The sequence below is a fragment of the Saccopteryx bilineata genome, chromosome 1, assembly GCF_036850765.1.
Source record: "Saccopteryx bilineata isolate mSacBil1 chromosome 1, mSacBil1_pri_phased_curated, whole genome shotgun sequence".
In the NCBI taxonomy this organism is placed as follows: Eukaryota; Metazoa; Chordata; class Mammalia; order Chiroptera; family Emballonuridae; genus Saccopteryx; species Saccopteryx bilineata.
Window position 1 is genome coordinate 91,430,522 of NC_089490.1, and position 25,593 is coordinate 91,456,114.

The following is a 25,593-nucleotide window of genomic DNA, read 5'->3' on the forward strand; positions in this document are numbered from 1 at the left end:
GTGTCAACCTGGAACTCTGAGGTCACCAGTTCAAAACCCTGGGCTTGCCTGGTCAAGGTACATGTGGGAATTGATGCTTCCTGCTCCTCCTCCCTCCTTTCTCTCCTTTCTAAGATGAGTAAATAAAGTCTTAAAAAATTTAATTATAAAAAAAAATAAAGGTTCTCAAACAAGAAATGGGTGAACACAAGTGAATCAGAGGAAAGTGGATTGGGCTCCTCTCTTCTATTTCCCTGAAAGGCGTAGCTGGAGCTTTCAGCAGCTGGAAATCACTGCTCAACATGACCACACAGAGGTGCCAACTTCTTTCTGTTCGTGTTTAGATCAAAAACCTGACTTTTTAGTCCTTCCTTTGTTTGATTTCACTTAGTAATTTTTAAACAGCTTATCTGCTAATACTTTATTAGAATAAAAAGCCTTAAAATATATTTCTAAATTCCTGTTTGGCTTGAGGATCTATATTACTAAATGTATTTTATATATATTTTACTTGCCTGACCAGGTGGTGGCGCAATGGATAGAGCGTCAGACTGGGATGCAGAGGACCCAGGTTCAAGACCCCGAGGTTGCCAGCTTGAGCGTGGGCTCATCTGGTTTGAGCAAGGCTCACCAGCGTGGGCCCAAGGTCCACTACAGGTTACTCTGCTATAGTGCCCCGGTCAAGGCACACATGAGAAGGCAATCAGTAAACAACTACAAGTGTTGTAATAAAAAAAAATTGATGCTTCTCATCTCCCTTCCTGTCCGTCCCTCTCTCTGTCAAAAAAAAATTTTTTTTACTTCACTGATTTATAATTTCATCAATTCTAGCTTTTCAAAAACAAAATTATACTCATACTGGTATTCCAATATTAGGCAAAATAATGAGCAAAAAATAATGGCACTATTCACTTTCTCCAATATTGCTATTACTAGTGCTTTCTACCATTCAAACCTCACTACTCAGGGTGATGAATCCTATGACCTCCAGTTTAGTGATCATAAACTCAGACACAGAGAAGTCAAGTGCTTTACTCAAAGACACACAGCGTGTGGCGGGCCCTGGGAGAACCTGTCCACAGAATTCCAACACCTCCATTTTTACCTATTCTGCTCTAAGGCCTGGTGGGTGTCCATGTCCCTCAACACTGAAGGCCACCAGTCTCACTGCATGGCCAGGTCAACCTTCCTAGGCACTTCACCAACAGTAGCTCGGTTATCCTAACACAACCAGTGTCATCCCCATTACAGACTAGGAAACCGAGGCACAGGAAAGACTGGGTGAGTCCAGCCAGTCTGACTGCAAACCCTATCTCCTGCCCACCCTGTAAGCTGTTGAGGAACCGCTAAGGCTGGTCAAGCTCACCCACCAGACGAAGCACTGGGTCTTGCTGACCTGTCACTAGGGCCAGCGAGAAATCAGCCTTATCATCCCCAAGGAGCAGCTGAGGACCCTGAAGACAAGAGTGACAGCCTTGTCATGGAGCCCAAGTGGCAGATGCAGGTCAGAAACCAACAGAAGCCGACAGGTACCCAAACACGAGACTATTATTTCAGTGAACTCCAAAAGCACTCTTCCCAGACCTGTGGGCCAACGCCCAGAGGCAGTGAGTGGGACAGGGTGGCTCCTTCCTCCGGGCCAGGCCGGTCTCTTGGTCCAGGGGCAGAGAGAGCTCGAGGGAAGCCGGAGACAATGGCAGTGGGAGGCAGAGGTGGCAGCGACACTCCAGCTGCAGCTGCACAGGAGGGCGTGGCTCACTTGAGGCGGTAGAGGACCTTGCGCTGCATGCGGTGCTGGATCTCGCCCCGCCGCAGCATGAGCTGCAGCACCTTGTGGATGGCGTGCTCCGGATATTTCTGTGGACACAAGGCCAGATGCAGGGGCCTGTTCCCAAGAGGACCCCGGGACACACACCGACCTGCCCAACAGCCTACGAAGCCCCCACAGGAGCCCACGCATCTCCCTGTTCAAAGGAATTTTCCATCACACCCCTGTCCTGTGATCTAAGGACTCCCAATTCCTGGGCACCTGCCATGCGCTCGGCCCTGTTCAAAGTCTTCCCAAACACAACTCATTGTGTCACCACAGCAACCCTGAGCAGCGGGCACTACAATCACTCCCACTTTACAGAGTGAGGAAACTGAGGCACAGGGAAGTTCAGTCACTTGCTCAGTCACACAACAAGCGTAGAGCCGGGATTTAAATCAACTCCATCTGCCTGACCAGGTGGTGACACAGTGGATAGAGCGTCAGACTGGGATGCAGAGGACCCAGGTTCAAGACCCCGAGGTCGCCAGCTTGAGCATGGGCTCATCTGATTTGAGCAAAAAGCTCACCAGCTTGGACCCAAGGTTGCTGGCTCGAGCAGGGGGTTACTCGGTCTGCTGAAGGCCCGCGGTCAGGGCACATATGAGAAAGCAATCAATGAACAACTAAGGTGTCGCAACACGCAACAAAAAACTAATGATTGGGCCCTGGCTGGTTAGCTCAGTCAGTTAAGAGTGTCATCCTGAAACTACAAGGTTGCAGGTTCGATTCCCAGTCAGGGCACACATGGGAAGCAACCAGTGAACACACCACTGAGTGGAACAACAGATGGATGCTTGCCTTCCCTCTCCCTTCTCTCTCTTTTAAAAAAAAACAAAAACTAATGATTGATGCTTTTCATCTCTCCATTCCTGTCTGTCTGTCCCTGTCTATCCCTCTCTCTGACTCTATCTCTGTTAAAAAGAAAAAACAAACAAAAAAAAACTCCATCTGGCCCTGGCCGGTTGGCTCAGCGGTAGAGCGTCGGCATGCGGGGGACCCGGGTTCGATTCCTGGCCAGGGCACATAGAAGAAGCGCCCATTTGCTTCTTCACCCCCACCCCCTCCTTCCTCTCTGTCTCTCTCTTCCCCTCCCGCAGCCAAAGCTCCATTGGAGCAGAGATGGCCTGGGCACTGGGGATGGCTCCTTGGCCTCTGCCCCAGGCGCTAGAGTGGCTCTGGTCGCGGCAGAGCGACGCCCCAGAGGGGCAGAGCATCACCCCCTGGTGGGCGGAGCGTCGCCCCTGGTGGGCGTGCCGCGTGGATCCCGGTCGGGCGCATGCGGGAGTCTGTCTGTCTCTCCCCGTTTCCAGCTTCAGAAAAAATAAAATCTAAAAAAAAAACAAAACTCCATCTGACTTTTTTTTTAGAAAGACAGGACAGACACAGGAAAGAATAGAGATGAGAAGCATCAACTCATAGTTGTAGCATTTTGATTGCTTCTCATTATGTGCCTTAAATGGGGGGCTCAAGCTGAGCCAGGGACCCTTTACTGAAACCAGTAACCTTGGGATCATGTTGATGATCCTATTTCAATCTGGTGAGCCTGTGCTCAAGCTAGATGAACCTGCACTCAAGCCAGTGACCTCAGGGTTTCAAATCTGGGTCCTCAGCAATGCAGGTTGATGCTCTATCCACTGCACCACCACCGGTCAGGCCCGTCTAACTTTAGAACCCAAGCTCTCGCCATCTCCAAACCTCTCTAAGCCTCGGGGTGCTCACCTATAAAATGCCGTGGCCCAACCTTCTGCATAGAACTGCTCTAAAAACAGAATGAAGTGATGTATATGAAAGGGGGATTCAGATCAGAAACTAGGACTATTCTGAGATTTAAAGATGTGACAAGTTCTCCAAAGCATTTGGAGGGCCAGCTCTTCCCTACAGGTTCAACAGCACTGCTCCCAGTGAGCTGGGAGGCTTGCCGTCCTGACTCTTCCCATCCTACCCCACAAGAGCCAGGCAATGGGGAGAGGGGGAGAGGGAGGGCTGGGAGAAGCGTGGGTGTGGTTCCACCAGAACCCCAGCTACTTATCCTCGCCCCCTAATGGGAAAAAATAGCCCTGCTCCAGACTGAAGCAGTTCCAAAGGGAGGCATGATGGGAGCAGGTCTGGGACGAGGACAGCTGCCCCACAGGCTGTCTGCTGGGCACCGGAAAACCAATGTTGGTGGTGGGTAGCGGGCCGTGGGCAGCCCGCAGATTCCCCGCCCCACCCCGCCAGCTGGCCCAGGGAGCCCACCTGCTTGGTGAAGTCCTGGATAATGCTGTGCTCTGACACCTGGGAGCCAATGGCAAAGCGGCGCTTGAGCTGCTTCTCGATGCGGCTCAGCATCTCCTGGTCCTCCTGGCTGGTAAAGCCCTCCACCCCTGTGGGCACAAGATAAGACAGGGCAAGGTGGGGACAGGGGCTGGGACCTGTCAGCCCACAGAGAGGCGTGGAGAGGTAGAGGCCTCTGTCCCACGAAGAGCAGCAGGAGCTAGCCCCAGAGGAGAAAATGAGAGGAAGAGCAAGCCAGGGGATGAGGGTCTGACTGAAGTCAGGGACAAGGCTACGTGTGGGGGAGGGTGCTCCAGGCAGAGCCCACGGCAGGTACAAAGGCAGGAGGTAGGAGCCAGGGGCCAGAGGGTAACAAGGGGCAGGTCCTATGGGCCCCTATGGGCTGTGGCCAGGTTTTGTTCCGATTCTGGTGGGAGGAGCAGCCATTGGAGGGCTCTGAGGACTGATGACAGCTGACTTTTATGAGAAAGCTGGTAACACGTGGACTCGTTGTCTAGAGAAGCAGACCTCAAATGGAGAGCTGGAGGGACCCAGCAGTGGCCCAGGAAAGGGGCAGGCTGCCCAGCAGATAGCTGTGCGGTGCCCAGGAAGCTCGTGATTTCCATCTACTGCTGAAGGGTGGGTCTGCCCTGCCAATCAAGGCCTCCAGAGGCCTTGTACCACTGAGGGAGGGGCCATGGCCAGGGAGGCCACTGAGAGGGACTTCCTGGCTCCAAATTGAAATGAGGAGTCGGCAAGGCAAACTACATAAACCACAATGCCCAACTCCAATGTCACTGCCCCAGATCACACCTGACCTCTGTGCCCTCGACATCAAAGAACCCTCCATCAGCAATGGCCTGGTGTGACGGGAAGCCTGTCAGGGAACAGCCTTAGTCCTCAGCAAGAGGGACGGGCAGGACCAGCCTTGCCGTCTCCCTGGGCTCCAGTCACACTGGCCCTGGAACAGGCCAAGTCTGGGCACTCGGTCTTTCCTCTACCTAGAGCCTCTTCTCCTAGGGAGCCCCATTTCCTCACTGCACGCCAGACCTTGCTCAATGTCACCTCCTCAGAGGCCTCCCATCCTTCTCCCACACACCCAGCTTGCTGGCCCTCTCCCCTCCGTACTTTCATTTCCTGAGCTTGATCTGTCTGCCACTTGACTCTCGGTCTCTCCCACCGGCTGAGAGCCCCACAAAGGAGGCAGGGAGATCTGCTAGCTCTCAGATCCCCAGCACCCAGCCCAGTGCCTGGCAAACACTATGCACTATGGAGCATCTGCTGGTGAGGAAATGAAGGACCCAGTGAGCCGGGCACACCATCAGTGCTCCGAAGAGGCCTGCAAAAGGCTGGGCCCGAGCGGGCAGGAGGATCTGTGGCAGGACGGCTTAAGCAGGCAGGACGGTAGCAGAGAGACCTGCTTTCTAGCCAAGCAGGGACCTTGGGCACCCTGAGACCTCTCTGAGTGTCAGTTTTCTCATCTCTGAAGACAGGAAGGACAAAGTGGCAGCCTGGCTTTCAGGGGCCAGCTGTATGTAAAATGAGGGAAAGAGCTGACTCCTGGACCAATGACTAAACTGCAACCGCTCATAATGGACTGGCTCAAAAGGGTTGTTTTCACAGGTCTGGAGAGAAGCTGCTTCTACCCATCCTGGGAGAACATCCAGGGGGAGAAAACAGAAAGGAATCAAGTGCAGAGACAACACCCACTCAGGGCTTTGAGCACACTGCCCATGCAGAGCCCCGAGCCCGCACCCCCGCATCTGCTCACCTGACAGGGTGCCCGACAAGGCGGCGTCCAGCGTGGACACCTGAAAGAGCCTCAGGGCCTCCTCCACGTCCGCCTCCGTGGCAAAGGGCTGCAGCTTCATCTTGCTCAGGGCCTCAGCGATGCGCACAATGGCCTCCAGCTGCCTGTGTGGGGGCAACGGGAGACCAGGGTGGCCTGAGCCCATCTTCCCTGCCCCGCCCATCCTGACATCAGGGTGGTACCTGCTGGAAGACTACAGGGGAGACTGCTGGCTGTCCCATGACCTGTCTTTCTTTCCTCCCTGGCAATGGAACCCCAACATTTTATTCCTGATCATGACACCCAACTAAAAGACATTTCCCAGCCTCTCTTGCATCTAGGTGGGTCTGTGTGAGCAGGGGAGCAGGGTATGGCCAATTAGTTATACAAGTCCAATATTCTGTGGGAATTTTAGAGTGTCCTTAAAAGGTCAGCCCTTCTTTTCCTTTCTCTACTGCTGCCTGGAATGCAGAGGTGATGGCTGAAGTTCCAGCAGCCATTTTGGACTCTGAGGATAAAGAAAAGCTTGAAGGAACCCAGGTTGCTGATGACTCTGAGGAACCATCACAATCCTGGACCACCTATCCACTCAGATATTTTTACCTAAGAGAAAAATAATAATAAACTTCTAATTTACTTAAGCTATTTCACTTGGGTTTTCCATTATGTACAGCCAAATCCACTTCTAACTAATCAGTGCCCAAGCCAGAATTCAAACCAGGTGGGTCCTTTTTTTTTTTTTTTTGGTGACAGAGACAGAGTCAGACAGACAGGAAGGGAGAGAGATGAGAAGCATTAATTCTTTGTTGCAACACCTTAGTTGTTCATTGATTGCTTTCTCGTATGTGCCTTGACCGGGGGGCTACAGCAGACCGAGTGACCCCTTGCTCAAACCAGCAACCTCGGGGTCTCAAACCTGGGTCCTCCGTGTCCCAGTTTGACGTTCTATCCACTGCGCCACCACCTGGTCAGGCGGGTCCAACTCTTAATCACTCCACTCTACTATATACAAACTCACAAGAATGAGGAAAGTTAGGAGCTAAGAAAACTGAGATCCAGGGAAGGAAAGTGATTTTCCTGTAGCCTCACAATGGGCTAGAGACGAGGACCCAGGTCTCTTGACTCCTAAGCCTGGGCCTTCCCCCTTCCCTCACCCTCGGGCATTCCTGCATTGGAGGAAGCCAGATGGAATGCAGAAAGAAGGTTCTAGGTTTTCCTCACCTTAAATAACCAAGAAATACAGATAAGCAGGGAGACCACTGTTTACACTCCAAAGGGACCCCTCTGCCAGCAGGCCTTACCCAGGGCCTGTGCTGTGAGGTTAGCAATGCCAGGCCCTGCCTGGGAAGTGAGGCCTGTGGCCCCAGCCCGGCCCGCCGGCTTACCGCACAGTGATGGGGATGCTAGAGCGGCGCTCGCTGTCCCTCTCGTGCTGACGGGCCCCACTCCGCATAAGGATATACCGGTTCTTTAGCTTCTCTGCAGCCTCCGCTGACAGTCGAGGGCCACACCTCCTGCAGAAGGGTGGGGAGTCACTGCCATGAGGCCAGGAAGGAAACTTGGGACATCCACCCTGCCCCCATCAGGCTTACAGTCATGCACGTTCTCCCCCAGGCTCAGTGCATCATTTAGAAGAGATTTAAGTAAAATCTAGGCTATGAACAGGTGCCAGAGATCAGAAAATAGGTAGAGGAAAGCCAGGCCCATGTGTGGAAGGTGAAGACCGCCCCCTGCTTACTACTGGATGACATGTGGCTCGTCATGAAGTGGGGGCCACCTCATTCACAGTACAGAACAATGCACCCATCACGCAGCACAAAGCTCACTAGATGGTAGGCTCCAGCAGTCCTCGACCCCAAACATGTCCACTACCCAATGCATTTGAGGACATGATGCTCAATGATGCGCACAAGAGGATTGGCAGCGACTACTGTCCAGGGACAGGGACCACATCAGACTCTCCCAGGAGGGAGGATAGACAGCAGGGATGTCTGGTCAGGATCTACCCATGTCCTATCCCTTCCCCCACAGGCCGACTGGCAGTCACTGATCTAGGGGAAGACTCAGGTCACCTAAGACAACCCTTATCCTGAGGACAAGGAGACCAATGCCAGAAGAAGGAAGTAAGCTCCCCAAGGCCATGGAATCCCTGGGTACTCTACCATCCATCACCCCAGAGGAGGTGGTGAGTTAAGAGACCCGCCTGACTACAGCATTTCACCTACCATCAAAGGGGCATTCAAAGATTCCTCCACCCTCGGGTTTAGCTCCAACAAGAGACAACCAAGGTATATGTTATCAACATTGACATTGGCACAGTGGCTAAAAGCATAGACTCTGAAGCCAGTACCTGGGTTCAAATCCTGGCTCAACTAGCTGTGAACTCAGACAAATTACTTATCCTTTTTCTGTCTTAGCTTCCCTATCTTTACGGTAAAATAATAATACACTAGTCTCATAGGTTTTGAGGAAGGGCTAAAGTTCAGTCATTCATAAAATACTCAGAATAATGCCTGATACAGAACAATTACCCTATGCATGATTATTACTAATAACAATCTGTGAGAATAACAATAATTAAAGGTACAAAAGCCACTTACTGAGTGTTTACTTGGTACAGGGCTGTGCCAAGCACTTACTCCTCATCTTGTGTAATCCTTACAAAAACCCCAGGAAACACTAACACAGTGAAAGCGAGGCTCAGAGGTCAAATGACTTGCCCAAGCTCACACAGTGGAGGCACAGTACTCAGAGGCCACGTCCACAATAATCACAATGCCTTGCCTCCCTGAATCTGTCACGGGGCTGTGGGGGGGGGGGGGGCTGACAGACCTTTGAAACCATCTAAACCCTATTGCCTCATTCTGGAGACAGGGAAGCTGAAGCTGACAGCCAGTGGCCTGTTTCAGGTCAAAAGGAGCAGAGCAGATTCAGCAGAGCAACAAGCTAATGAACAGCATTATCTCAGGCACCCTTCCTAAGGAGCGGTTCAGGGAACAGGGTTCTCTCCCACGCCAGGGGATCCCTGCAGACCTGGCCCATAGGGCCCACATCCGGGACTCACGCTCGGCAGTAGGCGATGAACTTCTTCAGCTTGGTCAGGTCTATCTCACCCTCCACAGCCTGGGTCTGTGTCAGCGCACTCACGTGCAGGGTGATCACATGTTTGGCCAGCATCTAGCAGGCAGAAGGCACCTCGGGTCAGCTGACAGGCCCTCGCAACAGAGGTCCCAACAAATGTCAAGAAGGCAGGAAGGGAGCTTGTAGGGCTACAACCAATAGGAAAGAAGAGGCCCCCTCTCTCCCTGGGACTCTCAGCAGCTAAAACAAAATTCTGGAGCTGCCAGGGCCTCCTCTGCCACCCCAGGGAGCAGCTCCAGAGAACAAGCCTCCCTCATGGTGAGGAAAGCAGCAGAGACAGAAGCAGCCCTGATGACAAGACCTATATCCAGCGGGGCCTCAAACCTCTGCTTGTCCATTACATACACTGCTAAGTTCCTTTCAGAAACTTACCAACCAGAACTGGGTGGGGTTCTATCACTTGCACCCAAATGTCAAGTACCCATTTCATATGCAAGGGACTGAGGCCCACAGGGAGTGATTCACCCCCAATCACACATCGTATCACTCACAGGAGAGGCAGAAGATTGCACCCCTGGTTCAGTGCTTTCTGCAGTCCCCAATTGCTGCTACACTGGCTACCTACGAGCCTTATCTGATAGTCAGGACATCAGCCAAGCCGCTTTTGCGGCTTTCCTCAGAACCATACGCTCTGTGGCCCCCACTCACCACGTCCCTCTCCTCATTGTGCTCATCCTTGACAATGAAGATCATGTCGAAGCGGGACAAGATGGTGGGCATGAAGTCAATGTTGTCCTCCCCCTTCGTCTCATCCCAGCGGCCAAACACAGAGTTGGCAGCAGCCAGGACGGAGCAGCGGGAGTTGAGGGTGGTGGTGATCCCAGCCTGTAAGGAGAGAATGAAAGGGAGCAGATGACAGATCAGAGATGAGGACCCCAGGACACAACTCTCCGGCTTGAGCGAAGGCACACAGAATTCTAGGCCTGTTGCTGGCAGAGATCTGGGCAGGCAGGACTCGGCCCAGTGCTCAGAGCATCTTGGGCATGGCCAAGCCTGACCTCGGTGGAATGGGCTTGCCACGGAGAACCACTCACCTTGGCGATAGAGATGGTCTGCTGCTCCATGGCCTCATGGATTGCCACGCGGTCGTCTTCTCGCATCTGCGTGGGGGACAGAAGCGTTCATCAGACCAGGCAAGGGGTGGGGGAGCAGTACCAGCAGGACAGCTACAGCATGACCACTCCTGGGTGCCAGGCCAATGACAGAAACTGGGTCACCTCTCATCCTGATGACAAGTGTGTGGGCTTGGCTCTTCTCTACCCCCTCTCCAGATGTGGAAACTGAGGCTAGGAGAGGTCAAATTACTTCCCAGTTATTCTACCGTGACAGGCAGGAGACTGCATTCAAGTCTCCAACTCAGAGGTGGGTTCCATTGTCCAAGCACAGAAGGCCATATCCCCTGCCCTGAGTCCACTAGGTGCCACCACCTAACCCTGTCAGCCTCACCTTGTCAAACTCATCGATACAGACAACTCCGCCATCAGCCAGGACCATGGCTCCGCCTTCCATGATGAAGTTCCGGGAGGAGGGGTCCCTCATCACTGAGGCTGTCAGGCCGGCTGCGCTGCTGCCTTTTCCAGAGGTGTACACCTGGGGGAGGGCCACAGGAGGAGGTATCAGGGCCCAGCACAGCTCCATGCTTGAACCCACCAAGTCAAGGGGACCACAGAGCTGTGGCTCACCCAAGGCCACAAGTCACAGCTGGCTAGAGCGCAGACAAGAACTCAGGGAGCCTCCCTGAGTGAGGAGGTCTCCCGGCCCATCTGGCCTGGAGGTTCTCCCCCAGGGGATGCTCACATCCATCATATCCCTGAGCCCCGCCACAGTCCCAGGAAGCAGTCCTTCGGGCCCCGTTCACAGAGAGCAAAGTGGACTCAGAGGACCGGAGCGGCACTCTGCCAGGCGGCCTGAAGCTGAGACAGACTTCCAACTCCCAGGAAAGAGCTTCCCTCACCCGAGTCCCACATCATTTTTGTGTAGACCTGCAGCTCACATGCTGCTACTGAGCCCCTTAACTGTGACAAGTCCAAAAGGAGATGTGCTTAAGGGTATAATACAGATTTCAAACTTCGTACTAAAAAAGCAACCCTTAGTATTCCTTTATATTAAGGTAATGTTGATATATTTTAAACTTATTGGACTAAACAATACTATTAGGATTAATTCACACTAATGTGGCTACAGGAACATCTAAAATGGCCCCAGGCTCACATGTGCAATTCCCGCACATCTCTATTGAACAGCCCTGGCACGGAGCACTGGGCACCTTGCACCTATAACAGAGACCAGCTCTCACCTGGATAGCCCGCCCGACTGAACACGGCAGGTACCCGGCCCCACTCTGATCCCGACACATTCATCACTGCAGAGGACTGCTGAGATTCCAGGGGTCTGCACTTAAACCCCCCTGCTAGCATTTAGCTGTTCTGTGCCAGTTTCCTCATCCACAAGATGGTCCCAGGACCTGCTGCACGGTTGAGGTGTGCATTACATGAGTACATGCAATGCACTTCAAGCAATGCTGGCTCTGACTTTAGCCATAACTATTATCAGTCTGATGACTTAGTAGATGGATAAACTGAGGCTCAGGGAGCATAGATGACTTGCTCAAGGTCCACAGCCAATGACTGGCCAGGCTGAAACCCAACCCCGCCCTGCCTCTCATACGGTGATCTGCCCACCACCCCAAAACTACACCCACCTGTGGATCCCTTCCTCCTATCCTCCTGTGCCATCTGACCAAAACCAAGGGGAACGAGGAAGAGATTCTGGGTGATCCTGCCCACCAAGAGGATCCAGGGGACCCAGGGGCCTGGTCCTGCAGCCTTCCTTCCTGGCTGGGGAAGCCACAGAGAGCAGCTCATCCCAGCACTCACCCCAATGGGAGAACACTTCTCCACAAACTTCAGCAGCTGGGACTTGGCCGTCCCAGGGTCCCCCAGCATCAGCAGGTTGATGTCTCCTCGGCGAGTGAGTCCATCAGGGAGCCTAGGGGAGGACAGGCAGATAGGCAAGGCAAGAATCCACCAGAGGCTAGGACTCAAGTTGGTAACAGTGGAAGGATGGCAGTCGGCCCCCCAACCTATCATGAGCCCCAGAGCAAGCGGGGAGGCGGGGTTCTAGGCTGAGACCACCTTCACAGCCCCTTGGTCCCTAGGCTCACCATGGTAACCTGCCTCAGGGAGGGGAAGGTCAAAGGAAACTGGTACTTGGGGCTACACTGAGGCACACACACTGAGCATCTGACAGACATCCCTCGTCACTGGGAAGGAGGAAAACAGGGAGCTGCCAGTGCCACCTGCACCATGCAGGCAGCTCCTAGCCCTACATGTGCCTGTGAGCAAGTTCCTTTAGGGCTCTACGCTCCAATTCCCTCATCTATGGAACGAGTGTGATCGTAGCTTTCTCCCAGGGTTACAGCGAGGACTGAGTGGGTTTCAGACACATAAAAGGACTTAGAAAAAGGCCTGGTGCATTGTAAGAATTCAGTAAATGTAGCTGTCAATAGAAATATTATTTTCTAGATCTCTTATTTTAGTTCCAGTGGACATGTAATGCCCTTTCAGTATTAGGTTTTTCACCTGTTACATCCATGTGAAGACGTGGGTTCAGAGAGGTAGTGTCTCCCACCCAAGGTCACACAGTAAATAAGCAGCACAGTCAAGATTGTTATCTCTGGTCTCCAGACTACAAACCCAGAGGTCTCCAGAGGTCTCCCCACTGTACCCACCAGGTTCCCCACAATCTACCCACTAGCCAGGGTTAGGGAGAGAGTCTCTCTGGAGAGATCATGGACTAGCCCCCAGCCAGTCGACAACGAGCCTGGGAACTAGGGAACGTGCCTGTGATTGGCAGGCAAGGTGGAGAATCTTGGGAAAATGAAAAGAGCATTCATGGCCTGGCCATCTGACAGCTGTCCTCCTGTGTGCCAAGTCACCATCCCCTCCCTAGACCCAGGGGACCTGGACCCCTACCTTTTTCTGGAACCCCCAAAAAGCAGACAGGCGATGGCCTTTTTCATGTCTGTGCCCCCGAAGATGGAGGGGGCGATGCTCTTGGAGATGACCTCGTAGATGTCGGGGAGGGCAGCCAGGCGCCGGAACTCCTCCTCCTCCTGCGGGGTCACAGCCCCAACAAAGCTGCGGCCTGGGGGGGTGGGGGAGGAGAGTAGTGAGAGCGATGTGGGGGAGAACCAGCTCCCGCCCACCGCCCTGGCCTGCTCTCCACTCAGGACGTCTCAGAGGGCAGGGTCCTCAGAGGTGGGACAACACAAGCATCAGCACAAACACAGAGCCCCAGATCTCCCCCTCAGGAGTGTTCCAGGGTCCAGCGAGTGAGGGGAAGAGTGGGGAGTCAGTCAGATCACGGAAGACCTCGCGGAGAGGGGTGGAGTGCTTCTCAGCTGGGAATGACATGTTCCTCAGTTACGACAGCACCACTTTCCCTGACTGCTGGACGGAACCAGTTGTGGGGACGAGACAACATGGGCTCAGCCCAGGGCACAGACTTAGGGGCCAAAGCCGACTCACCAGAACCATCTGTGTCCACCTGAATGCCCAGGACACGGATGTAGGAGCTCCGGATGCCCACACCCACCCTGTCACGGCCCTTGCTAGAAGTCAGGCCAAACTTCTTAATGGAGTAGATGCCCATGATGGTGACTCTGTTCCCAGGGACAACCTTGTCACACAGGTACCTGAGAGCATGATGGGGAGGAAAGGGAAAAGCAGGTGAGACCTGGTGGAGATAGGGAATTCTTGACTACCCACCTCATCACGCTGTCCACCTTAGCATTTCCACCAGAGGCCTCACAACCTGAGCCGGCTCCAGACCTCTCCATCCTCGCAGGCCCAGGAGATGGGTTCCTCTGCCCCCTCGTCACGGCGCACCTATGCTTGGACGACTCAGCCGCTTAAAGGGAGATGCTCACAACCTTTGGTCAGTGGGGCCGCCCCTTCCACTGCCTTCACCAGCTCATCTGTTATGCTGCTTGGGGTCAGGGGTGAGGCTCAGTGCTAACACCCCCCTCCGAGCCCTCAGAAGCCCTTCTCAAGCATGTAATTGTCTAATCACTATTCTATATACCTGAAACTAATATAAAATAATACTGCATGCAAACTGTAATTGAAAAATAAAATTTAAAAAGTAAAAATGAAATAAAAATGTAAAAAGGTCCATCTCCATTTCTCTGCTGTCAGCCGGGTAGAGGGCTCCCCTAGCCCTCTCAGGGAGCCCCCTCCTCCCCTCCAGCCTCCCCGCCTCCCCGCCAGGGCTACGCTCCACTCTGCCTCCTTGCGGCTCCCCAGGCTCAGCAACGTCATCCTGTCTCTGGACTTTCACTTCCTCTTCTGAAAATTAAGATGTTGAAACAAGGAAGTCTCTGAGTCCCTCCAGCCAGAGTCAGTGTGACTTGGAGGGGCACTGGGACAAGTGCCTACCTGCACACTGATACTCAGAAGCAGCATGACTTCAAAGAAATCAGCGCAACTCTCTGAACCTGAGGGAGTGACAACACTTTATCTGACCTGTCATGACTACTGTGGGATCAAGTGAGGTAACAGACACAAAAACGCATTAGACACCAGGAACAGTCACGTCCCTTAAAGGACTGTTGTTAACGTTCCACGAGAGAATTCTATGACTGTTCTCTTCCTACATCCCACATAAGCTTGCTGGATCATAGACTGCTTGGAGAAAGTCTAATATAAAATGAATACGGAGCTTGTATAAGAAACTGCTCAACATTTGACATCACCTTCCAGTTTAATCTCACAGCAACCCCATGAGAGATTAAAGACTGTCATGACTGATCCTCACTATCACTGATAAGGAAACTGAGGCTCAGAAAGTTAATGCAACTTGTTCATGAGTCTGACTTCTACACATTCTACTGCCACTGAGAAGCTAATGAAACCTATAGGTCTGCCCCCCAGAAAAACACACACACAGAACTATTCTATATACCTGAAACTAATATAAAATAATATTAGTTATTACAAGGCCAGGTGTCACCCTCTCCAAGCCTTCTGCCCACGTTACCATGAGGAAATGTAGCCCCACCTTGGTACTCTCTCCCTCATGCCAGTTGCTCCACAAAATCCAAGGAAGCATCTTAACAGCAAGGCGGGTGGGGCAGGGCATCAGGCTGGGATGAGGCCCTCCTGGCAGCTGCCTATCTAGCTGTGCCACCTGGAGACTCCCAGTTACAAAAGGGCTGGAGAGATTCGCCCAGGAAAACCACAGGCTCAAAGCTCCTCCACGCACTGAGACAGTTACATGTCCTCAAGCTGCAAAATGAGGGTTGACATGCCCCTGCAGGTGACAGGAAGACAAGGAAACTTCGGGAAGCAGCAGGCACAGAAGTGTTCCCTAACTAGCCATCCTTTCTTCCCCCATGCACCACGCCAGATGATCCACATCCAGTTCAGGAACACCCGACCTCGTGGATGCCCGCCCCGCCCCGCCCGCTCACCTGTCGCAGTAGAGCTGCATGTGTCTGGGCATCTCACCGTGGGGCACTGCATCAGGCAGCTCCTGCAGCTTCAGGGTCTGGAAGTCCACGCACTTGCACTTGTCAGGCATGATGAAATACGGGTCCAGCGGGCACCTGGGGCGCCCGGCCTGATCCCTGTGCAAGGGAAAGAATCACCAGAGCCACCCTGAGTGCACAGAGCCCAGGGAGCCCATCCGCGGAGTCAGCAACAAGGCGTGGCCAGCAGCACATTACAGGCCTCCAGAATAAGCTGGAGGAAGGCCCTAAAGGGCGGCTCTGTGGGGGACTGCACACTGGACTAGGAGTGAGGAGATCTGCTTCAGGCCAAGCTTGCCCATGAACTTGCTGGGAGGCGGACAAGTCATACTCCCAGTCCCCTTAAAGGGTCTCAGTGTCCCCACAGGTAGGTAAAGAGGGGCCAGATTGTCAATGACTGTGCTAAATTCGGCACTCAAATCCCAGGATCCCTGAGGGTCCAGGCACCTGGAGACCATTCTCAGGGTCTAGGCCAGGGGTCCCCAAACTTTTTACACAGGGGGCCAGTTCACTGTCCCTCAGACCGTTAGAGGGCCACCACATACAGTGCTCCTCTCACTGACCACCAATGAAAGAGGTGCCCCTTCTGGAAGTGCAGTGGGGCCGGATAAATGGCCTCAGGGCACCGCATGCAGCCAGTGGGCCGTAGTTTGGGAACGCCTGGTCTAGGCCTTTATATACCCTATGTAATGAAACCATCATTTAAGTACTGTAACCAATATTTTAGCAAAACACCTTCTATGTGCTACACACTATTCTCAGTGCCAGGGACAGAGCAGCGAGCAAAAAATCCTGGCTGGCTATCATGGAGCTCAGGCTCTAGTCAGGGGAGGATGGAAACATAACAGCGACAGGCAGCACCCCATTAGCTCTAGCAGGCAGGCAGAAGAAAGAATGACCGTGTACATGGGCACCAAGTGTGACATGGGAGGTCAGGGCAGCACCTCTGTGAGATGACATCTGAGGAGACAGATTAAGGACAAGTGAGGCCATGGACTGTGGAGGTCAAAGAATGAATGTTCTGGGCAGAGTAAACAGCAAGCTTGGAGGCCCTGCGACAGGACGCTCAGTGTACTCCAGGAGCAGACGGAGGCAGCAAGGCTGGGCGTAGAGGGAGCGGGATGGAGGCCGGAGGGAGCCGAAACAGACCATGGAGCGCCACGCAGAACACACCAGGCCGTGACTTTGGATAATTACCTGCAGTATAAGGGTTACCTGGCTGTCGGCTGGAGAAGAGACTGGGGGACGAGGGCGGACACAGGGGGGTCAGTTGCAACGTTCCAGGTAAAAGATGACTACAGCATGGAGCGCGTGACAAAGGTGGTAGGAATGGTGTGATTCTCTACATAGAAACTTAAAGGCAGAGCCAGGACTTCCTGATTGTTAGGACGCAATATAGACTCCCTCATTGTGGGGGGTGGGGCTTGTTCTGGCAGGCAGCTAAACCCGAGTCTGAAGTTCGGTGGAAATGTCCATAAAAGTGCCCTCCACACATGGACCATATTTAAAGTCCAAGGTCACCTAGGGAGTGAGCACAGAAAGAAGTGTGGCTGGCCTGACCTGTGGTGGTGCAGTGGATAAAGTGTCGACCTGGAAACACTGAGGTCGCCAGTTCGAAACCCTGGGCTTGCCTGGTCAAGGCACATATGGGAGTTGATGCTTCCTGCTCCTCCTTTCTGTCTGTCTGTCTGTCTGTCTCTCTCTCTCTAAAATGAATAAATAAAAAATATTTTAAAAAAAGAAGTGTGGCTGAGCCCTACCTGGGGCACTGTCACGCAGGTTGGGAAGCTGAGGGCAACCAGCACAGAAGGCCAAGAAAGAGCAGCCAGAGAGAGAGAAGATAGAGCCTGCGCCACCACTTTCTGGAAAAGGCCAGACACTAAGTATTTTCAGTTTGGGGGGCCCAGAGGCCACACACCACCACTGCAGTGTGCACATGGTCACAGGATAAATGAATGAGTGACTGTGCTCCCAAGGCCTCCGGATGGCCCAGCAAACTACAGTGTGCTTCAGAAGACTACAGATAGACTCATTCCTCTGAACAGAATCTCACTCCCAATCTTGGGTTCCCACACAGGGGATCCAGGCACCCTGGTGGGGCAACACTCACCAATGCAGAGGGATACCACAGTCCAGAGCCCTAAAGCCCCAGACATCAACTTTGTGTCTCTCTCTCTGGGCCCCCTGCTCCAACCTTCACATCTCCACTCAGGTCACCTCCTCAAGGCCCACTCACGTGTTGCACTTCCTGGGCAGGGCGTAGCCCTCCAGGCCGGGGCGCATGGCAATGTTGGTGAGGGTGTTGCGGCAGCTGCGGCACTGAATGGAGATGCGGGTGGCCTTGGCGCGGACCCCCGATGCTGAGATGATGATGCCCGGGATTTTCACCAGGTGTGACATCATGTCCGACTACAACAAAGCCATTGAAGGGTGGTTGGTTAAAGGATGCCAGCTACACCTGATAAGGTATGAAAATCTTTTTTTTTAATGCAAGTGAAATATTTAGGGATAAAGTGCCACATAAATAACTTGCTTTAAAAATACTTCAGCAAAAAGAGAGTGAGCACAAGGCAAAATGTGAACCATTAAATCTAGGTGAAGGTACATGGGATTCATTACATTATTCTCTACCTTTTTATTTATTTATTTATTTATTTATTTATTTATTTATTTTTACAGAGACAGAGAGAGAGTCAGAGAGAGGGATAGACAGGGACAGACAGACAGGAACGGAGAGAGATGAGAAGCATCAATCATTAGTTTCTCGTTGTGCATTGCAACACCTTAGTTGTTCATTGATTGCTTTCTCATATGTGCCTTGACCGCGGGCCTTCAGCAGACCGAGTGACCCTTTTGCTTAAGCTAGCGACCTTGGGTCCAAGCTGGTGAACTTTGCTCAAACCAAATGAGCCCGCACTCAAGCTGGCGACCTCAGGGTCTCGAACCTCGGTCCTCGGCATCCCAGTCCGACACTCTATCCTGTGCCACCGCCTGGTCAGGCTCTTTACCTTTTTACACATAATATTTTACAACAAAAAACAAGAAAAGTTCATCATATTCATCATCTATTTTCCCCATTCCCAGTTTTTCCCAGGAAAGACAAGCAGGCTAGGTTCAAGCTGATGTCCTTCCCTCCAAAGCCAGAGACAGGGAGGGCGGGAACACAGAAAGGAGGCCAGCCCCACTTTGGTAACTGAGGCCAGGGCCACATGTGCCTGCCATGGTCCAGGGGGATACTATAACTGTTGACCCAGCCACAGGGCATGCTTTTTTTTAAAACAATCTACAAAGCTGCAGGTATCCTGGTACTCCAGAATTTCAGATGTAACAAGTGACCATTCTAGAGCAGGCTCCTTCTAGGGGGGGGAGGGGGGCAACAACAGATAGAGACAGACAGACAGGAAGGGGGAGAGATGAGAAGCATCAATTCTTCGTTGCAGCTCCTTAATTGATCACTGATTGCTTTCTCATATGTGCCTTGACTGGGGGGCTACAGCAGAGCGAGTGACCCCTTGCTCAATCCAGCAACCTTGGGCCTCAAGCTAGAGACCATAGGGTCATGTCTATGATTGCTTTCTCATATGTGCCTTGACTGGGGGGTTACAGCAGAGCGAGTGACCCCTTGCTCAAGCCAGCAACCTTGGGCCTCAAACCAGAGAGCATAGGGTCATGTCTATGATTCCACACTCAAGCCAGATGAGCTAGTGCTCAAATCAGCAACCTCAGGGGTTTCGAACCTGGGTCCTCTGCATCCCAGCCTGACGCTCTATCCACTGCACTATCGCCTGGTCAGAATAGAGCAGGCTCTTCTTATTATAGGACACCCATCACCCAAAGCAGGCCATTCATCATTTCCTGATGAGTATGAGAACATGAAGCTAGTCTCTGCATGGAGCGGAGGCTGGCTTCTCTGATGAAACAGCTGCCTACATAGCAACTCTAATGCCATTCCCACAGACAAGCAAAACATGTGAAACCCAGTTTGGTTCCAAACACAGTCCTGGAGACTCTCCCTCCTGCTGGGAACAGAGATGAAGCCACCAATAAGCTCTGCCACCTCCAGACACAGCCTTGCTTCTGCAGCAGACCTGGCGCCGCGCTAACCAAGGCAGGCTACATGGATCCCGTGTACACTGCAGGGGTTGGAGCAAAGACCAGAGCATAGCCTTATGGGTACAGTGCACAATGAGGAGGTAACATGAACTGAATGGGTGACATTTGGACACCACTGTAGAGTTCACCAAGCATAGGCATATGCTTCATCTCATTTGATTCTCACAACCACCTTATGACAGAACTAACGCCATGACTTCCATCTCCTCCTCACTGTTCCTGGCTTCCACTTTTTCCTACTTAATAAATTCTCCTTTTACAGCCTGACCAAGCGGTGGCACAGTGAATAAAGCATTGGACTGGGATGAGGAAGACCCAGGTTCAAGACCCCGAGGTTGCCAGCTTGAGCGTGGGCTCATCTGGTTTGAGCAAAGCTCGCCAGCTTGGACCCAAGGTCGCTGGCTCGAGCAAGGGGTCACTCGGTCTGCTGTAGCCCCATGGTGAAGGCACATATGAGAAAGCAATCAGTGAACAACTAAGGTGTCACAACGAAAAACTGACAATTGATGCTTCTCATCTCTCTCAGTTCCTATCTGTCCTTATCTATCCCTCTCTCTGACTCTCTGTCTCTGCAAAAAAAAAAAAAATTCTCCTTTTACAAGGCAGCCAGAGGGGCCTTTTATTTATTTATTTATGCCTGACCTGTGGTGGCGCAGTGGATAAAGCATCAACCTGGAAACTCAGATGTTGCCAGTTCAAAACCCTGGGCTTGCCCACATATGGGAGTTGATGCTTCCTGCTCCTCCCCCCTTCTCTCTGTCTCTCTCTCCCCTCTCTATAGTGAATTTTTTAAAAAATGGGCCTGATCTGTGGTGGCGCAGTGGATAAAGCATCGACCTGGAAATGCTGAGGTTGCCAGTTCGAAACCCTGGGTTTGCCTGGTCAAGGCACATATGGGAGTTGATGCTTCCTGCTCCTCCCCCCTTCTCTCTCTCTCTCTCTCTTTCTCTCTCTCTTTTCTAAAATGAATTTAAAAAATAAAAATAAAAAATAAAAAAAATGTATTTATTTTGTGTGTGTGACAGACAGAGAGAGAGAGGGACACAGACAGACTGGAATGGAGAGAGAGATGAGAAGCATCAATTCTTTTTTCTTTTTTTTTTTAATTTTATTTATTCATTTTAGAGAGGAGAGAGAAAGGGAGAGAGAGAGATGAGACAGAGAGAGAAGGTGGGGAGGAGCTGGAAGCATCAACTCCCATATGTGCCTTGACCAGGCAAGCCCAGGGTTTCAAACCGGCAACCTCAGCATTTCCAGGTCGACGCTTTATCCACTGCGCCACCACAGGTCAGGCGAGAAGCATCAATTCTTCGTTACAGCACCTTAGTTTCTCATTGATTGCTTTCTCATATGTGCCTTGAGGGGGGAGGGGGACTACAACAGACCAAGTGACTCCTTGTTCAAGCCAGTGACCTTGGGCTCAAGCTGGTGAGCCTTGCTCAAACCAGACAAGCCTGCTCTCAAGCTGGTGACATTGGGGTGTCGAACCTGGGTCCTCTGCGTCCCAGTCTGACGCTCTATCCACTGTGCCACCACCTGGTCAGGCCAGAGGGGCCTTTTAAAAATGCAATCAGCCTATTCTTCTATGTAACCCTCCATTTTTCCCTAGTGTGACTCAAAGTCCAAGCTCCTTTCTACAACTGGAAAAGCCTGCCATCTGACTTCCTACCCCTTTCCACCCTTCCTTTCCCCCAACCTCACTCTCTGGGGTCAGCTACACTGGCTGTTTCCTGTTCCAGGAAACACGCAATGTCCCCACGTCAGGTCTCCGCACCTGCATCTCCTGGAGCCTAGAATGTTCCCCCATCAGGCTGTCACATCACTCACTCACTCAGGCAGCACTCCTCACAGAGGCCTGCTCCTGCCACCAAAGCCTCCCCCACCATTGTCACACTATCCCCGATTTCTATTCTTTTTTTTTTTTTCCTGTATTTTTCTGAAGCCGGAAATGGGGAGAGACAGTCAGACAGACTCCCGCATGTGCCCGACCGGGATCCACCTGGCACGCCCACCAGGGGGCGACGCTCTGCCCACCAGGGGGCGATGCTCTGCCCCTCCGGGGTGTCGCTCTGTTGCGACCAGAGCCACTCTAGCGCCTGGGGCAGAGGCCGAGGAGCCATCCCCAGCGCCCGGGCCATCTTTGCTCCAGTGGAGCCTTGGCTGCGGGAGCGGAAGAGAGAGACAGAGAGGAAGGAGAGGGGGAGGGGTGAAGAAGCAGATGGGCGCTTCTCCTGTGTGCCCTGGCCGGCAATCGAACCTGGGACTTCTGCACGCCAGGCCGACGCTCTATGACTGAGCCAAATGGCCAGGGTCCCGATTTCTCTTCTTCATGACTTATATCCCAATGCCTGAAATCATCTCAATGCTCCTGTCTCTCCATAGCTCCATGGGAAAGCGGTCCTGTCTGTTACAGTGAGGGTCTAGACCAGCACCCACAGTGTAGCAGCTGCTTGGTAGGTACTTGTCGAGTAAAACAGATAAATGACTGGATGAGACAGCCTCTGCCCGCCTTTCCTGCTTCCTCATCACTCTCTAGCCATGCTGGCTGGTTTTCAACGTGGCCTTGAATATCCCATGCCCTCGCCGCACACGCCCCCATCCCAACGTTTTCCCGCAGCTGTTTGCGTGCTGCTCGGTCGCATCCTCAGATCCCCACTCAGGTGTCACTACTCAAAGAAGCCCTCTCCATCTTTTTAAGAAGCCCCACACTTTCTCTTCACCTCCTTAATGTCTCCTACTGCGCTTACAATCATCTAAAATAATCATGGGTGATGTTTACTAGTTCACTCAGTCTCCCCAGGTGCATATAAACTCCATGGGAACAGGAGCTTGTCCTTTAGTTCACCGTTGTTTCTCCAGGACCCAATTCAACGCTTTGCCCACAAGAGGAGCTCAGTAAATACCTGACCAATGAGCTAACTTCTCAGGATCACACAGTGGGCACCCAGGCCGGCCTGCCTCCGAAGCCCCTCTGCCCCATGCAGCAGCCCGTGCCACCCTCCAGCGACCTCTCAGCAAACCCACCTTTAGGCTACGAATGCTGGACGGGCTGGCGTCCGACTTGAGCATGACCTGGATGTCCTGGAGCACCTCCTCCCCAGCGGGCCGGGGCCGGGTCACCTCATCAGCCACCTCCTTGGCAGCCTCCTCCAGCTAGAGGAGGAAGGGAGCAGACCGTTAGTGACTAGAGCACGGCCAGCCCTGGGGGGTGCAGGGACAGGGTCCTACTCACCAACTGCAAGTGCTCTGTAGGCTGCTTGTATAAGAAGTCAGCCAGGTCCTCGTCAAAGCTGGCCAGGTCTTCCATCTCCACCTCGATCCAGTACTCCCCCAGGTTGTAATGCCGCTTGAGTTCATCCCTGGAGTGGGCAGGTGGCAGGGGGAAGGAGGGAAGGGTGCAGGAAAGAAGAAACCAACGCTGGCATAGGTGCGCTGCACCCTGAATGTGCCCTCACTGTCGCCAATCCTGCCTCACTGCTCCTCTTCCCAGACACACATCGAACTTCCAGGTGGTTCCGTCACTTAACCCTGCAGGGCGCCCCACTGCCGGCAGAGGCATCCTCCAAAGAAAGCTCTGTGGAGCGGTGTTTCAACAAAGACAGGGCTGTGCACAAGTCAGTTTGGGCAACTCTCACTGCAAATCTGTTCTTTCATTTAGGGACTCCTTGGAGCCTTTAACTTTCTCCTGGGAAATTAACAAGGCACACACCTCAGAACTTGGGAGAGGGAAGGCAGTAGACATCACGTCTGTCTTGTCAACCACCAGACTCTTCATAGAGCATCCCACAGGACTACTGTCCCAAATACAACTTGGGGACCACGAATTTACATAGACTCTACTCACCAGCCTCATCTGAGGTCTCATCCCACTCCACCTATTTGATACCCAAGAGCCATATACAATAGCCAGCCTGGCCCAGAGAGCCCCTTGCTCTAACAGGCCCCACACCTCTCCCTATGCAACTGCTCCATGGAATGCTTCCCACACAACTCTTCTGTCAGCTTAAAGGTCACCTTGAACTTAAACTTCAGCTCCTCTGGAAGCCTCCCCTAGCTCCTCTTTCACATTCCTCCTTTGAGGTGATTACCACCTTGTAAGTAATTATTCATTGGTCTCTAGGCCTCACTCCCACTGACTTCTTGAGGACAAGTAAATAGGACTCTCTTAATGTTTGTATCTCAATGTCTAGCACAGTGCCAGGCACACAGGGAGTCAATGTCAGCTGGTGCATGAATGGAGGCAAGAATGGCTATGCCCATTTTTACTGATGAAGAAACTGAGGGCCAGAGAGACTGTCGCTTGGAAGTCATTCCACCAGAGCCTGGACCTGCAAACTCATGTTCTCAGCATTTTAAAGGGCCTAGATGACTTGGTACAATATCACAGGTTGTACAATGACCTTGCCCAGCACTTGAACACTGCCTGGCATGCAGCAGGCACTCAATCAATAGAAGCTACAAGATTGGGGCAAATAAATGAGTGAAGTACATCATTAACTCTCATCTTCACCCATGGCACCCATAGAGAACCAGAGTTTCCAAGATATCTGACATCACGTGGAAGAACAGGAAGACAAAGGAACAAGATCTGGAAAAAGAACCCAAGGGCCCAAGTGGCTCTAGCTGAGCTGTTGGTGGCCTGCTCAACAGGTGACTCACTCAAAAGTTAACTTCAGGCCCTGGCCGGTTGGCTCAGTGGTAAAGCACCGGCCTGGCGTGCAGGAGTCCCGGGTTTGATTCTCGGCCAGGGCACACAGGAGAAGCGCCCATCTGCTTCTCCACACCTCCCCCTCTCCTTCCTCTCTGTCTCTCTCTTCCCCTCCCACAGCCGAGGCTCCATTGGAGCAAAGTTGGCCCGGGCGCTGGGGATGGCTCTGTGGCCTCTGCCTCAGGCGCTAGCGTGGCTCTGATTGCGGCAGAGCATCGCCCCCTGGTGGGCATGCCAGTGGATCCCGGTCGGGTGCATGCGGGAGTCTGTCTGACTGCCTCCCCATTTCCAGCTTCAGAAAAATACAAAAGTTAACTTCAGGTGTAAGACACACAAAAAATCTATACCCCACCAGGTCTGATGAAGCACCGCTGGAGCCAAAGTCCTTAGAACGGGACAGGCTCCCTCACCTGCCTGCCAATGACACCAAAAGACTGCGTGGAGACGTGACCCAGCTCCCCAAGCAGAAGGGTCTGGAGGCGCATCTCGCCTCCCGCCCTGCTGCAGCCCGCACCTGTACTTGAAGGTGAAGCCGGTGCGGTCGGTGCCCACTCGGTACTGCCGCAGGAACTCCTTGAAGCGCCTCTGCAGCTGCGACTTGCGAGCCTTGCCCTCATCGGCCGCGGTGTCGCCCCCGAAGCTGTCGCTGTAGAAAATGCCGGGGTCGTCGAAGCCCGACATGACTGCACCTGGCGCAGGGACAAAGCTAGAACAGACTGGGGGCAGCGCGCGGCCTCTCCTTCACCCCGACGTCTGTAGGGCGGGGTGTCCCAGCTCCCACTCAAGAGTGTGGGGGGGGGACCCTGGCTACCCAGCCGGATCTGGACCGAGACCTCCCAGAAGAAACTCCTGTCCACCCTTACTGCGCCCCCAAAGGCAGACGCTGCCGACCCGCCCTGGTGCCGGCTCCCGGGTCCCCTCGCCCCAGTTTCACCCGCCTCACCTCTCGCTTCCTGCACTCCTCAGACCCGGAGATACAAGTACCCCTAAGTTCCACCGGCGAGTTTCGCGGGAAAAACGAGACGCCGAGTTCGTTCGCCGCGTCCGCAGCGTCCCCATTGGTTCGCCTGGGCCCCGCGGCCAGCGATTGGACCGCTCTGCGCCCTCGAGCTCCGCCTCCCGAACCGGCATCCGAAGAGGATTGGCTTCAGTGATGATGACGTAGGTTTCCTGGCCTTTTTCCGGGCTCCATTTTGTGTGTCAGGAAATTTGGCGCGAAATTTGTGACAGGAAGGCGAGGGGCGGGGCTGGGCGCAAATATGGCGGGGTTG

The 25,593-nt window shown here is 53.0% G+C and overlaps 1 protein-coding gene across 1 annotated transcript; it reads right to left on the minus strand.

Annotated features, from left to right (window-relative positions):
- Positions 1–765: 765 nt before the first annotated feature.
- Positions 766–25,391, minus strand: MCM5 (minichromosome maintenance complex component 5). The gene is made up of 17 exons (XM_066259745.1): positions 25,266–25,391; positions 24,837–25,011; positions 22,847–22,973; positions 22,639–22,767; positions 17,738–17,910; positions 15,445–15,600; positions 13,502–13,668; positions 12,947–13,118; positions 11,849–11,960; positions 10,419–10,562; positions 10,007–10,072; positions 9,621–9,797; positions 8,896–9,008; positions 7,217–7,345; positions 5,814–5,956; positions 4,025–4,152; positions 766–1,836 (listed from the first exon to the last, which is right to left on the minus strand). Exons 2-17 carry the CDS (start codon positions 25,001–25,003, stop codon positions 1,735–1,737), a joined length of 2,205 nt encoding a protein of 734 aa, XP_066115842.1. The 5' UTR covers positions 25,004–25,011; positions 25,266–25,391; the 3' UTR covers positions 766–1,734.
- Positions 25,392–25,593: the final 202 nt, after the last annotated feature.